The 14,803-nt window shown below is 40.6% G+C and overlaps 1 protein-coding gene across 1 annotated transcript in view; it reads right to left on the bottom strand.

Moving 5' to 3' along the window:
* Positions 1-12,268, bottom strand: part of LOC123747874 (lachesin) — a 171,291-nt gene extending 159,023 nt beyond the window's left edge. Inside the window, exons 1-2 of the mRNA XM_069327092.1 lie at positions 12,196-12,268; positions 393-912 (exon numbers count right to left, since the gene is read on the bottom strand). Coding sequence (XP_069183193.1) covers positions 393-483 — 91 coding nt within the window. The 5' untranslated portion in view covers positions 484-912; positions 12,196-12,268. The remainder of the gene's footprint in view (positions 1-392; positions 913-12,195) is intronic.
* Between the last annotated feature and the right edge of the window lie 2,535 nt (positions 12,269-14,803).

Here is a 14,803-nt window from a genome sequence, read left to right as displayed (position 1 = left end):
TAAAACTACATAAGGATAAATTTCATTCACAAGTAAGAGTTCCCATAATATTAATTTATCCTTAAACTCTTGAAAAAAAAGAAGGAATTAGGACATTATGATGTATGGAGAAATGTATGGTAGCCCCCACTAATAAACACACGAAAAACACGAATAGGTGTGTAACAGGTTTGGACAGGTGTATAACAGGTTTGGACAGGTGTATAACAGGTTTTTGGAACAAGTGTGGGTTAGCACTGGAACAAATTCAAAACGGCTCTCGGGCAGGCCCTAGGGACAAATTTGGAAACAGATGTTTCGCAGACTTGTAGAACAGGTGTGTGACAAAGGTATGAAGGATGACTGGAACAGGTGTGTGATGAACAGGTGTGTGTGTGTGTGAAGGTACTCACCTCCGGCTGTGGCGCAGTGGGCGATCCACAGAAGATGAAACACCAACACAATCTTGGACAGGTAAACGACCTTGTTAACCTGAGACACCATCTTACATATCTTTCTTAATCTTTAGTACACTGTCTATACATATATATATACATACATACATATATTTTTCCTTTTTCTGTCACTATCAACGTCTAATGACTCGTTTATTTTGTTTTTTAAATCACTAATCAGACATATTTCGATTCCTCATGTGGTGGTTGGCAAACCTGCCACCTGCCTTCCACAATAGTTTGATTATTCACCAACACTTTGAATTTTTCTATACACATAAGGTGGGTATGGTGCGAAGTATATCAGAGGCGAAGAGGTATACTTGAAGAGGTATACCTCTCTAGTAGTGGCACTGGAGCTCCTCAGTGCCAGGTCATCACAGGAGCAGTGCCCACACCTCCTGCAGGACCTGGCTCCATCCTCCATGCCAAGGCTTTCCACGTGGATCCTATGGATTATTTATTCTCCAAATTACCACTGAAACATAATGAAAATAAATATAATTAATATATATATATATATATATATATAATTAATATATAATTAATATATATTATAATATATTATATATATTATATATATATTATAATATATTATATATTATATATATTATTATATATATTATATATATATATTAATATATTAATATATATATTAATATATTAATATATTATATATATATATATATATATATATATATATATATATATATATATATATATATATATATAATATATTAATATATATATATTAATATATTAATATATATATTAATATATTATATATATTATAATATATTATATAATATATATTATAATAAATATAATTAATATATATATATATATATATAATTAATATATAATTAAAATATAATTAATATATATATATATATTATATATATATATATATATATATATATATATATATATATATATATATATATATATATATATATATATATTTATATATATATATATTAGTATATTTTGGTAGCAGTCTTTCTTGTAAACATATATTATTAAATATGATCGAAAAAGTAAGATTAATAATTCTAACACGAATTTTCTCAATATTTCTTATGTTTCTTTTCACTGTCGATGGTAATTGAAAAATCAGTTCTCCAAAATTCATTTTTATTTCTAGTCTGACTAGAAAACAGTCTTTCTTGTAAATATATGTTGTTGAATATGACCGAAAGGGTAAAATTAATAATTCTAACACGAATCTTCTCAATATTTCTTACGTTTTTCTTCACTGTCAAGGGTAATTGGAAAATTAAGTCTTGGAGTGGGTAGATCATATAGTTATGTGTTAATTGGCTGTTGATTGCTGGTGTTGACTAATTGATGTGTAGTGCCTCGCTGATGTCGAGTCTCCTGCTATCGCTGTATCTGTCGTTGATTTCTGTGATGCTTGTTAAGATTTTTCTGGTGATGGTCTGGTTGTGAGAAGAGATTATATGTTCCTGGATGGAGCCCTGTTGTTTGTGCATTGTTAATTGCTTGGAAAGAGACGTTGTTGTCTTGCCTATATACTGAGTTCTTTGGGGCTGACAGTCCCCAAGTGGGCAGGTGAAGGCATAGACGACGTTGATTTCCTTTAAGGCGTTCTGTTTGGTGTATGGAGAGTTTTTCATGAGTAGGTTGGCCGTTTTTCTTTTGTTTTTGTAGTAAATTGTCAATTGTATTTTCTGATTTTTGTCTGTAGGGATAACGTTCGTATTAATAATGTCTTTCAGAACACTTTCCTCCGTTTTATGAGCCGTCGAAAAGAAGTTCCTGTAAAACAGTCTAATAGGGGGTACAAGTGTTGTGTTGGTTGACTCTTCAGAGGTTGCATGGCGTTTCACCTTTCTTTTTATGACGTCTTCAACATAACCGTTAGAGACGCCATTGTTGACTAGGACCTGCTTTACCCTACAGAGTTCTTCATCGACTTGCTTCCATCCTAAGCTGTGGCTGAGAGCCTGGTCGACGTAAGCGTTGACAACACTCCTCTTGTACCTGTCTGGCCAGTCACTGTTGGCATTGAGGCACATTTCTATGTTTGTTTCCTTAGTGTAGACTGTAGTGTGGAAGCCTCCGTTCCTTTCCGTGACTGTTACATCTAGAAAGGGCAGCTTCCCATCATTCTCCATCTCGTAAGTGAAACGTAACACAGAATTCTGCTCGAATGTCTCCTTCAGCTCCTGCAGACGTCTGACATCAGGCATAAAAATGTCGTCAACATACCTGCAGTATAAGGCGGGTTTCAAGTCCATGTCAACTAAGACCCTCTCCTCTATTCCTGTTCTAAACTGACTTCCTCATTCTTAATCCTTTTGTACCACGCTCTCTTTTTACCTAAAAGGTTCTTCAGATCCTTTGTTATCCACTTTGGGTCATTAGTTTTCGATCTATTCAATTTGTATGGTGAAACGTTCCTGTGCTTTGTTTAGAATATTTTTAAATAAGTTATATTTTGAATCCACATCGAAATCCCTTTTAACGTCACCTATCGCTGGGTTCCCGTCTCGCTCCAAGACCGAACCATACCCCCCATGCCCAAGACTTCCCAAAATATTTGACCCCAAAAAATTCTTAGGCTATTGAAATCAGCTTTTCGATAATTTGGCACTTAAACAGAATTTTTTCCTACAGATCTATTCCATTCTATGCTAAATCTGATTTCTTTGTGATCACTGTTCCCTAGTTCACTCCCTATTTCGATATCATTAATTTGTGTTTCCCTGTTAGTTAACACTATACCTGAAATATTATTTTCCGCGTTGGTTCCTTAATGTGTTGCGTAAGAAAGCAATCGTCAATTAATTCTAGAAAATCTTCTGCTTCATTATTCCCTGTTCCGTTAAACCAATTTATTCCACTAAAATTAATGTCACCCATGACACAAATACTGCTAGACCTAGATGCTCCAGATATGTCATCCCATAGATGCTTTGCTTCTATCCTGTCTAAATTTGGTGGCCTATATATAACTCCTATTATATGATTATTTGCTTTTTCGTTTAATTCTATCCAAATAGTTTCTGTGTGTGGCTCAGTTTTGATTCCCTCTTTGAGACTACATTTCAAATTTTTCCTAACATATATGGCTACTCCCCTTCCTCGTCTAATATAGCTATCTGCGTGAAATAGTTTAAATCCATTTATTTTATATTCAGCTAATAGCTCTCTATTTTCTACATTTTTCCACGTTTCGGTAAGTGCAATAATATCCATTTTTTCTGTGCAGACAAGAGCATTTAAATCGTTTATTTTGTTTCTTAGACTTCTACTGTTAGTGTAATATACCCTAAGTGAATTGTTATTATGAGGCCCTTCTCTTTCCCTGATCATTTTGCCAATTTGTTTCTCCCACAAACACATACTTTTATTACCTCCTTCCTCCAAATCAATTCCCATACCACTATCTACTAACAGTTTAAACCCAAACAAACACCTCTAACCACTGGTTCCAACGAGTTCGCAACAGCAACAACCCCAGCCCTCGATAGATGCACCCCATCACGAGCATACATTTCATTTCTTCCATAGAAGTGTTCCCAGTTATCTATGAAAGATATTGCATTTGATTTGCATTATCTTTCCAGCCGGCAGTTGACACCAAGTGCCCACGAAAACCATTCATTCCCAACTCCCTTTCTTGGAAGAATGCCACATATGATCGAGATTCCTCCCTTGCACCTAATTCTATGGTTGTCTTAAACCTCTGTATCAGTTCCTCACTCCTAACTCGTCCAACATCATTTCCACCTGCACTGATACAAATAATGGGTTTGTTCCCATTTCCAGCCATAATATCATTCATGTTGTTTATAATATCACCAATTCCAGCTCCCGGATAGCAAACCCTTAACCTGTTCCCATTAGCTTTGGCACAAAATATTCTGTCTAAATACCTCTCCTGGGAATCTCCCACAACCAAAATTCGCTTTGTTCCTTCCAATCCTTGTAGTGTGAAGTATATAGGGTTACCACTGGTAGTTTGTAGTGTGTAGTATATAGGGTTACCACAGGTAGTTTGTAGTGTGTAGTATATATAGTTACCTTAAGTAATTATTCCTGTTTTTCTATGTGATAATTTATTAAAATGTAAATAATAACTAAAACTTTATACAACTGGTATATCTGCTTTACCGGTAGTCGTATGAAGTCGACGCTCTCTGTGATACAATAAGGTGACAATCAACGTGATTGTGCAGACTAACAAATACAATCTAATGTGTATTTGTTGGCTCGCGCGCGCCTGCACACACACACACCCACACACCCACACACACACACACACGCACACGCACACCCACACACACAGAGGACAGCGCTTGAGCTTCGTAGTCCAACATGACCGAGGTTCGATTCCCGGCTGAGGCGATAACAAATGGGCAGAGTTTCTTTCACCCTGATGCGTCTGTTCACCTAGCAGTAATGTATCTTTGAGTCTGGGAGTTTGACATCTGCTTTCTGGGGCTGTGTGTGTGTGTGTGTGTGTTAGTGAGAAATATATGTAGTGTGAAAAACAAATAGAGGAAAAATAGATTGATTAGAAATGCGGGGTCCCAGAGCCAAAGCTCAACTGCCGCAAGCACAACTAGGTGAGTCCACTTGAACATACAACCCCCCCGCTCCACTCAAAAGATAATCACACCAATCATCAGCGTCTTGAGACCATCGTGAAGATGAATACTTAATCTCAAGATCACTTCATCAGCCAATCAGGAGACCTCTAAGACACGAACAAGAATCACAGCCAATCAGCGCCCGTCTTTCGGTCCATTGATTACTAAATTAACTATTCACCACAACGAGGATTCCTTGTCCTAAACAACAGCCTAGTGACCCCCCCCACACACACTCACACACGCACACGCACACGCAGACACATATACACTTAGGGGACCTGACGGCTGAGTGGACAGCGCTCGGAATTCGTAATCCTAAGGGTCTGGGTTCGATCATCGGCGTAGGCGGAAACAAATGGACAGAATTTTTTTCACCCCTTATGCCCTTGTTCACCTAGCAGTAAATAGGTATCTAGGAGTTAGCTGTGTTTTTTGTCGTGCTCGCCTCGTATAGCGTTTCCCGGGATGAACTACGGCTCTTGGGTCCTGCCTCTAAGCATATGTCTTACTGGGAATACTGGATCAGTCAGACTGTGAGGGCTGCCACTTAACCCACTCACAACGTCAGACAAAGCAACATGGATACTCTTACGTCAGACAATTCGTTTCTAATATATATATATATATATATATATATATATATATATATATATATATATATGTATATATATGTGTGTGTGTGTGTGTATACGTTACATACCTGAAGTTCATTAATTGCTAACATATTGTATGTGACCTCATCATTGTCCTTTTCAATTTCAATGACCTGAAAGATATCCTAGTACAGCAGTTTTGGTCTGAAAACAAACATGGATCAAATCTTGAGAAAGCCCAATAGCTTTCATCCTAACGTGACCTAAAATGACCCACAACCCTGATCTGAAAGGGCCTTCAGAAGCTCCAAGAACGCTGATCCGAAACTGCTAAACGGAGCCTCACATCCCATATAAACATTCATGTACCAAATTTGACACAATTTCAAAGAAAATACACTGAAAATTTTAGAAAGTAAAAACTGGCTTTTCAGGAAACCGACTTTGACCTCTGACCTACAATCATATTCACTACTTTCATCTCTCATTATTAAGTCACAGTTTTATTTAAGTAAAAATCTCCGGATCCGATCAGGCAGTAAAGCGCTTATACACATATACAAGTGCACAACCGCAAACTGTGAGAGTCACAGACTTATATACACTTAGAATATGTTCCCTCAACCATATACTCCTTGAACCACATACTCCTTGAACCACATACTCTTTGAACCACATACTCCTATAACTACATACTGCCTCCACCACATACTGCCTCCACCACATACTCCCAGAACCACATACTCCTTGAACCACATACTCCCTCAACCACATATTCTTTGAACCACATACTGCCTCCACCACATACACCCAGAACCACATACTCTTTGAACCACATAGTCCTTGAACCACATAGTCCCATAACTACATACTGCCTCCACCACATACTCCCAGAACCACATACTCCTTGAACCACATACTCCCTCAACCACATATTCTTTGAACCACATACTGCCTCCACCACATACACCCAGAACCACATACTCTTTGAACCACATAGTCCTTGAACCACATAGTCCCATAACTACATACTGCCTCCACCACATACTCCCAGAACCACTGTGATAAACCCCAGCTTCATCTTCGTTCGGGATCAATCCTGTTTATGCGCCAAGGTTAAGATCTTATTGATAATGTTTTGATCATTCTAGTCTGTTGGTCTGCGAGGACGAGCGTTGATGTGAGGCAACAGTGAACGGCAGCAAAGGGTAGTCAAACAGGGAATCGGTCGGTCGGCGGTAAGAGGTCCTATTTAGATAGAACCGCGGCCCGATTTTAGGAGAGTCCTGTCAGTAGCCTCTCAATGGCTTGGTATTATCCGCAAATATGTTTATGGAATTGTGTAACCATTCTGGTAGATCGTTTTTATATATTACTGGTTTCAAGAAGTGAACCTAGTATGGTGCTTCGGTAGTAACACTCCGCCAATTCGACACATTGAGTACCGCCCTCATCTTTCTGTTGGAAAATGTTGCATCTTTGGTCAGAGTTTGTCACTCTTCCAGCATCTTCCAGTTTCCGGAGCAACTTCTTGTGTAAGTCTCTGTCAAAAGTCTTTTTTAGGTCCAGATAAACACTGTCAACCCAACCACCTCTTTTCTGTAAAATCTATGTGGTGTGTGTGTGTGTGTGTGTGTGTGCGTGTGTGTGTGTGTGTGTGTGTGTGTGTGTGTGTGTGTGTGTGTGTGTGTGTGTGTGTGTGTGTGTGTACTCACCTAGTTGTGCTTGCGGAGTTGAGCTTTGGCTCTTTGGTCCCGCCTCTCGACTGTCAATCAATTGATGTACAGGTCCCTGAGCCTACTGGGCTCTATCATATCTACATTTGAAACTGTGTATGGAGTCAGCCTCCACCACGTCACTGCCTAATGCATTCCATTTATTAACTAATCTGAAACAGAAAAAAATATTTCTAATGTCTCTGTGGCTCATTTAGGTACTCATACATTTTGCATAGTCAGCAAACATTGAGAGGAATGAGTCTACACTCTCTGGAAGATCGTTTACATGTATCAGAAACTGGATGAATCCAAATACAGAGCCCTGTGGGACTCCGCTGGTGACATCTTGCCACGCTGATGTCTCCTCACAGTTACTCGCTGTTTCCTGTTGCTTAGATACTCCCTTATCCACGGGAGTACCTTACCTTTTACTTCTCCCTGTTACACCAACTTTTATAACAGCCTTTTATAGGGTATTGTGTCAAAGGCTTTCTGAGAGTCTAAGAAAATGCATTCTGCCCATCTCTTTCCTGCTTAATTTTTGTCACTTTTTCATAGAATTATATTTAACCTGTGAGGCACGATTAACCATCCCTGAACCCATGCTAGTGTCCCCATACACACGAACCCATGTGTGTGTGTGCGTGTACTCACCTAATTGTGCTTGCGGGGGTTGAGCTTTGTCTCTTTGGTCCCGCCTCTCAACTGTCAATCAACTGGTGTACGGATTCCTGAGCCTACTGGGTTCTATCATATCTACATTTGAAACTGTGTATGGAGTCAGCCTCCACCACATCATTTCCTAATGCATTCCATTTATTAACTACTCTGACACTGAAAAAAATTCTTTCTAACGTCTCTGTGGCTCATCTGGGTACTAAGTTCCCACCTGTGTCCCCTTGTTCGTGCGTGTGTGTGTGTGTTTTCTTCCTAGGATGAAGGGTAGGATAGGACGAGGTAAGGTAACATAGACGGCAGGGGGAGTCAAGGAGGCAGGATAAAAGGTAGCAGGGGGAATGGAAAAGGGGAGATTGAGGAAGAGGGGAGTAGAGACAGAGGGGGGGAAAGAGGGGAGTGGAGACAGAGGGGAAGGACGTACACAGACATTTTTATCTGAATTGTTCATGCTATTGCTGAAATGTCATGACTCCTTGACCACAGTAATGCCAGCGGGGGTTAGTCGAGGGGTTGGGGGGTTGAGAGGAAGGGAGGGAGGGTTGAGGGTGCTAGCTAGAAAAAGAAGCGGAAAGGAACAGAAAAGGGAGGGAGTGGAAGGGAAGAAGGAGGAGGGGAGGGGTATAGAAGAGATTCACGACGTGGTAGATCTATCGTCTGTACATCTACTTCAGTATGTTTATATACGCCATATATTATTATTTAAATCCTGTCTTCCTATTTTGGACGCTGGGTCTGGTAATAGGTATTCAGACTAGAAGGAGTCCCTCCCACTCCCTCCTTTCCTAACCCTCCCCCCCTCCTCTCTCTATCCCCACCATCTCCCTCACTCCCTCTAGTTCACAGCTCTAGATGGACCACTTGAAAAGACTCATTTACAGATATAAATGTTATTTATGTCTGTAAATATTCATAAATGATATTTACATTTACAATATTTATATATGCTATTTACACCAATGAACACGTGTTCAGAATTGTTATGATTTGTGGAATTTTATGTATAAAGTCTCTGTCTGTGTGTTTCTCTGTCTGTCTGTCTGTCTGTCTGTCTGTCTGTCTGTCTGTCTGTCTGTCTGTCTGTCTGTCTGTCTGCTATGAAGGACATCCAGACCTCTTGGAAAGACTTAAAGAAAACAGAAATACAATATTTCTGTTTTCTGTGTATCAGAAATACAAGGAAAATGGGAAGTGTAAACTTTCTAACGAATAACTTAAAAGAAAAGTTATTCTTAGAGGCAACAACTTATTTCCCAACACTAACTTAACCCTCATCATTCTTACGACTTAGTATGCTGAGTCAAGTTCGAAGATCTTACGATGTGTAAAGCTTCGAATTCGAGGTTCGTACGATATGGAAAGCTTGAAGCTCTTACGATTAGTCAAGAATCAAGTTTGAAGGGTTCGAAACCCAGCCTCGAACGCCATGCCTTTTATTTTACAGGCATGAAGTGTCAGTATTAACGCATAGATTTTATTTATAATTTTACTAAAGCTCCGGAAATATTAAGTCCGTACTCTCTCTCTCTCTCTCTCTCTCTCTCTCTCTCTCTCTCTCTCTCTCTCTCTCTCTGTCTCTCTGTCTCTGTCTCTGTCTCTGTCTCTCTCTCTCTCTCTCTCTCTCTCTCTCTCTCTCTCTCTCTCTCTCTCTCTCTCTCTCTCTCTCTCTCTCTCTCTCTTATGCCTTGTAAATGTAAATACAGTTGGACTTTATGCCTCGTGTAAGTACATACAACCGGACTTTATGCAAATACAACAAAAAGTATTCCTTGCGTATATAAAAAAAAGAGTATTTGCTTGCTAATGAGATGATAGATGATTGATTGCTACTGACAGGTGATTGATTGTTACTGACGGTTGATAGTTCGCTACTGAGGGTTGATTGATTGTTACTGACAACTGACTGATTGCTACTGATATATAATTGCTTGTTATTTCAGTTGTTTGATTGCTACTGACAGATCATGAATTGTTTCTGCCAGATGAATGATTGTTACTGAAAGATGAATGATTGCTACTGACAGATGAAATTATTACAAATAACCAGTCGGGAGGCCTGGTCGAGGACCGGGCCGCGGGGACGTAAGAGCCCCGAAATCATCGCCTGGTTGCAAAGTAGCAGATGAATGATTAAAATTGAGAAATGGATGAATGATTGTTACTGACAGATTGATTGATTGTTACTGACATGAATGATTGCTACTGACAGGTTTGATTTGATTGACAGATTGTTACTTAGGAATTTGACTAAAATAAGCTTTTTTTAACTAATTATGTGTACCATGTCTATTTCAGTAGTTATGATATTAAATCAATTTTAAATAGGCCTACTAAGTCTATATTTGAAGTTGCGTTAATTGTTCAATTTTGGATGCAATGAACAAGCAACGAGAAGAGAGGTAACTATCTAAGTTGCACACTATGAAGTACTGTACACTAATTGACTGAAGTACATTTTTAAAGACTTCCCAAAATGTACATCTTTTAACAAGGCGTAACGCACAGTACCTAGGATCATCTTTAAAGAAATATTCTTGAGGGAAAGGATCGAGTACTTTTGTACTATACTATGTAATGAACATAGTGAATAGTGTACACTGTGAATTGAACAACATTGTATGGGAGGTTATAGTACATTTTAAAACATAGATATTGGGAAGTGTACAGTATATTTTAAATCAGAGTTCATCAGGCAGTCTGCAGTACAATTTAGAGTACATTTGTTGTACACACTGGAATACATTACGCCAGAAAGGAAACCTAAATATTGCATTGGGCATTACAGTACATTCCAAGCGATTCATTACATATTAAAAAGTAAATAGCAACCAGAGTAGCACATTTTTTTAGAGCTCTGTGTACTCTGATACGCGACTGGAGTACATTTTTAGAGCTACGTGTACTCGGATACATGATTGGAGTACATTAACCAGCACGAGTACTTTGATACATGATTGGAGTACATTAACCAGCACGAGTACTTTGATACATGATTGGAGTACATTTCTAGAGCCACATGTACTCCAATAGATAGATGAAGTATATCCTAGAGCTCTACGGACTCCGATAGACAGTGAGTACATTTCCCCATCTACCTAGAGTTCATCTAGTTAACCTAACATAACCTAACCTAATCTAACCTAACCTAACCTAACCTAACCTAACCTAACCTAACCTAACCTAACCTAACCTAACCTAATCTAACCCTACTTACGAACGGTGTATGTACACAAACCTACGGAGAGTCTACTTTACGAGCAATGTAACACACGAATTTACGAATACGGTTCTACACAGGAATTTAGGAAGTGTTCTACGTCCATGCGCCAGCCAAGTGTACTTATCTACTTGACTGATTTTCGTGTCCAATAATCTCACATATTTTTTATATACAATTATTATACATATGAAATAATTTTTTGGGGGGTGCCTGGGTCCTTGTACCACTGGGTTTAGTCTTGGTGTCTGGTACCACTGGATTTAGTCCTGGTTCCTTGTACGACTGAGGTTAGTCCTAGTTTCTTGTACCGCTGAGTTTAGGCCTGTGCCGACGATTACATTAGTAGCACAATTACATTAGCGTGTTGCAAGCAAAGAGACATCAAACAGGTAGATGGTAGAGACGTAGACAGGCGGACGGTAGGGTAGACAAGTAGACGATGGGGGGTGGGGGTGTTGATAGGCAGGACAGAGGGGGTTTCGAAGGCGTTAAAATCGCCACCTCCGCCATTTTCCAGGCACGTGGTGGGGCGGTTAGTTTCTTGGTCCGTCCGGACTTTCAGAAGTCTCGGTCCACTGTCACTTTCGCGCGCGCTCTGGTGTCCCCTTTTCTCTCTGCCTTTTCTCAGGTGAAAAGGGGTTACACTGTGTGTGTGTGAGGGGAGGGGGGGTTACAGATGGTGAAAGGGTCGTGGGGATTGAAAATAGGGTGTTTGGATTGTCTTTTTTTTCAGTTTAGCATAATTTTGTTCGTCTATTTCTGGATTGTTTTGATTTTTTTGTCCTCCTTGGATTGGAGGTTGATACACTGGTGTGTTTGGCGTGGAGGGTTGGTGTGGAGGGTTGGTGTGGAGGGTTGGTGTGGAGGGTTGGCGTGTGGAAGAGAGGGGAAGGGAGAGGAAGGGAGAGGGGTGGGTGGAGGGAGAGGACTCACCATAGACACACATACACACACACCCTGGCGCGACCCCAACCCGATGTGCACTGAGAGCGTGGTTGACTCCCAGCCTGGCTCTCTCTCACTCTCCCTCTCCCTCCAATCCATCCCTCCCTCCCTCCCTCCCACAGCCCCCTCCCGACTCCCTCCTTCCTCAGCTGCTCCGCCCTCCATCTCTGCTCCGCCCAGTCCTGCCTTCCCACACACTCTCTACGCAACCGACGTCTCCGAAACCCCACCTCCACCCCCCACCCCACCCTATACCCACTTACACACGCCCACACCCCCCTTCTCCCTTGCTCCGCCCACTCACCACCTACTCCACTGCTCCACCCACTCTTCCCCCCTCCACCAATGCTAACCTCACCTATGATCACCTTCACTATTCCGCCCTCCCCCCCCTTCCCCCTCCTCAACCCCTTCCCCCCTCCTACACTATTCCACCCACTGCTACACCTATCATGATCCACATTATACCCAACATATATTCCAAATCATACCCACAGGTATAATCATTCTCTACACTAGGTATATTCACAGGTATAATCATGTCCACACTAGGTATATTCACATCAACAATATATATTTTCAATGATTCATCAACAAGACTATACTTAGACTAATGTAGTGAGGAAGGGTAAAACAGACACTAATCCTATTTCTCAAAAACTAATTATATTTTCGAACACTTATTTCTAATCATAAATCGACCATTGTCTCCACCAATTATTGCATTGGTCTCCACCAACGCAATCACTAATTTCTATTCCATCCACTAGCACCACTAACGCACCCACCATCCAATTCAGTGAGATCGCACGCAAACGCGCGTTGGTGTTCCGAGATCCACACTTACACACCACACTTACACAGAGAGTGAGAGAGAGAGTGAGTGAGAGAGAGAATGAGAGAGATACGAGACAAGGCCTCGCAACAGCAAAGCAGCAGAGAACTGCCACAGTACAGAGACGCAAACTTCAGCATACACAATGAGAACTAACAGGAATTAAGTCTCCCAAGTGCATTCTGGACTAACAGACAACCGCGATTCAGAGATCCTCCTTCACAACCTCCCGTAGGCTCCGATCCTCCAGGTGTACCCAATCCAGTAACCCACAATCATTTCCCATCTACCAAATCCCCCCATTCCCATCTCTCATTACCTCATCCCTTTCCCAGCACCGAGCTACCAATCTGTACCTCTTGCAGTGCTTCGCTCTCATCCACATCCATAATCTCATCCACATTTCATTTCTACTCTCTAAATTACCTAATCATTCATCCGAACCTAATCAGTACCCAATTCTAGACCAGGAGTTAACCAATCCAAAAGGTTGGAACAGCAATGTAGAGTTAAGAAATTCCGTTCATTAACTAGGATTCGTTGCCTTATGTTGGAGCCTTAAGTTGCAAATGAACTTAAAGGACAGGAAACTCAATCGTTGCTGTAACAGTAATTGCAGACTCAACTAATTAAGAATGATTAACAGTGATTATGCCTCAAAGTTACTGAAATACCTAAACTCTTATGACCGCAAAATCTATTAAAAAATTGCAACTACCTTTCTCAACATTGCAAAAAAATAAATATAGCAAAATAATTGATTGCTATGATTTGCAACCCAATTTTCCAGTGGGGGAGAAGAATTTGCTGTCAAGTTACAATATTCCCAAATTTTAGGCCTTTGGAGTGTTGCAAGAGGCCTATGAATGTCAGCAACCGGTGCAGAGTTACTGGAGTGTGATCCTGGGATCATGCAAGCATATATCCAATAGTGTGTAGTTATCTTAAGAAGACTTGATGTCACATCAAGTCACAATCCTTTGATATCTTGCAAATGCTTGCTAATTAAGACCTGCCTACTTTTGGCATCGAAAAGAATCATCCGTTTGGCATCAAGCAAACCAGCTTAAATCAGGATTTAAGCTGGCCTGTCGTTACAGCTTAACTTGAAATTGCTAAGAACGCAGCTTTCAGACCTCCGCTGAAGGCTTAAAGGAATAGTTATTCCACACAATAGGTAGTTACTATTCGATGATTAGTCGACGTTAGAACGAGGGCCTAGTGGTAGGTCCATTAGTGGTAGGTGGTGACCCATTTGTGCTAGATGATCTTCACTATTGCTAGCTGATCACTAGTGATCATCACCTACCAGACAGCTTCTCACTGACTGTGATCATTAATGACTATACCTACAAGACAAAAGCAGTGAATTCCAGTGAAAAAGACCACAATGAAAATCTACATTATACAGGACTATTGACGTCAGGTGAACCAGTGTGAAGTCTAGCCTGTGATTCAGCCTCCCTTCAGCCTCTCTCCCTTCACCCATTCCCTCCCCATTTTCCCCCCATTTACCCATTCCCTCGCCACTTTGTGTCACCGCCCCCCCCCCCTTCCCACGAGTCAGGACAGGAGCTACTGTCATCTAGTTCTTAATTTGCCATTCCCATTCGATATCCAGAGATAATTACCGTCCACCAGATATCACCGCGTGACCATAAACCATCCAACTCTCTCTCTCTCTCTCTCTCTCTCTCTCTCTCTCTCTCTCTCTCTCTCTCTCTCTCTCTCTCTCTCTCTCTCTCTCTCTCTCTCTCTCTC

The sequence above is a fragment of the Procambarus clarkii genome, chromosome 19, assembly GCF_040958095.1.
Source record: "Procambarus clarkii isolate CNS0578487 chromosome 19, FALCON_Pclarkii_2.0, whole genome shotgun sequence".
Taxonomy (NCBI): Eukaryota; Metazoa; Arthropoda; class Malacostraca; order Decapoda; family Cambaridae; genus Procambarus; species Procambarus clarkii.
This window is presented reverse-complemented; position numbering and strand designations above follow the sequence as displayed.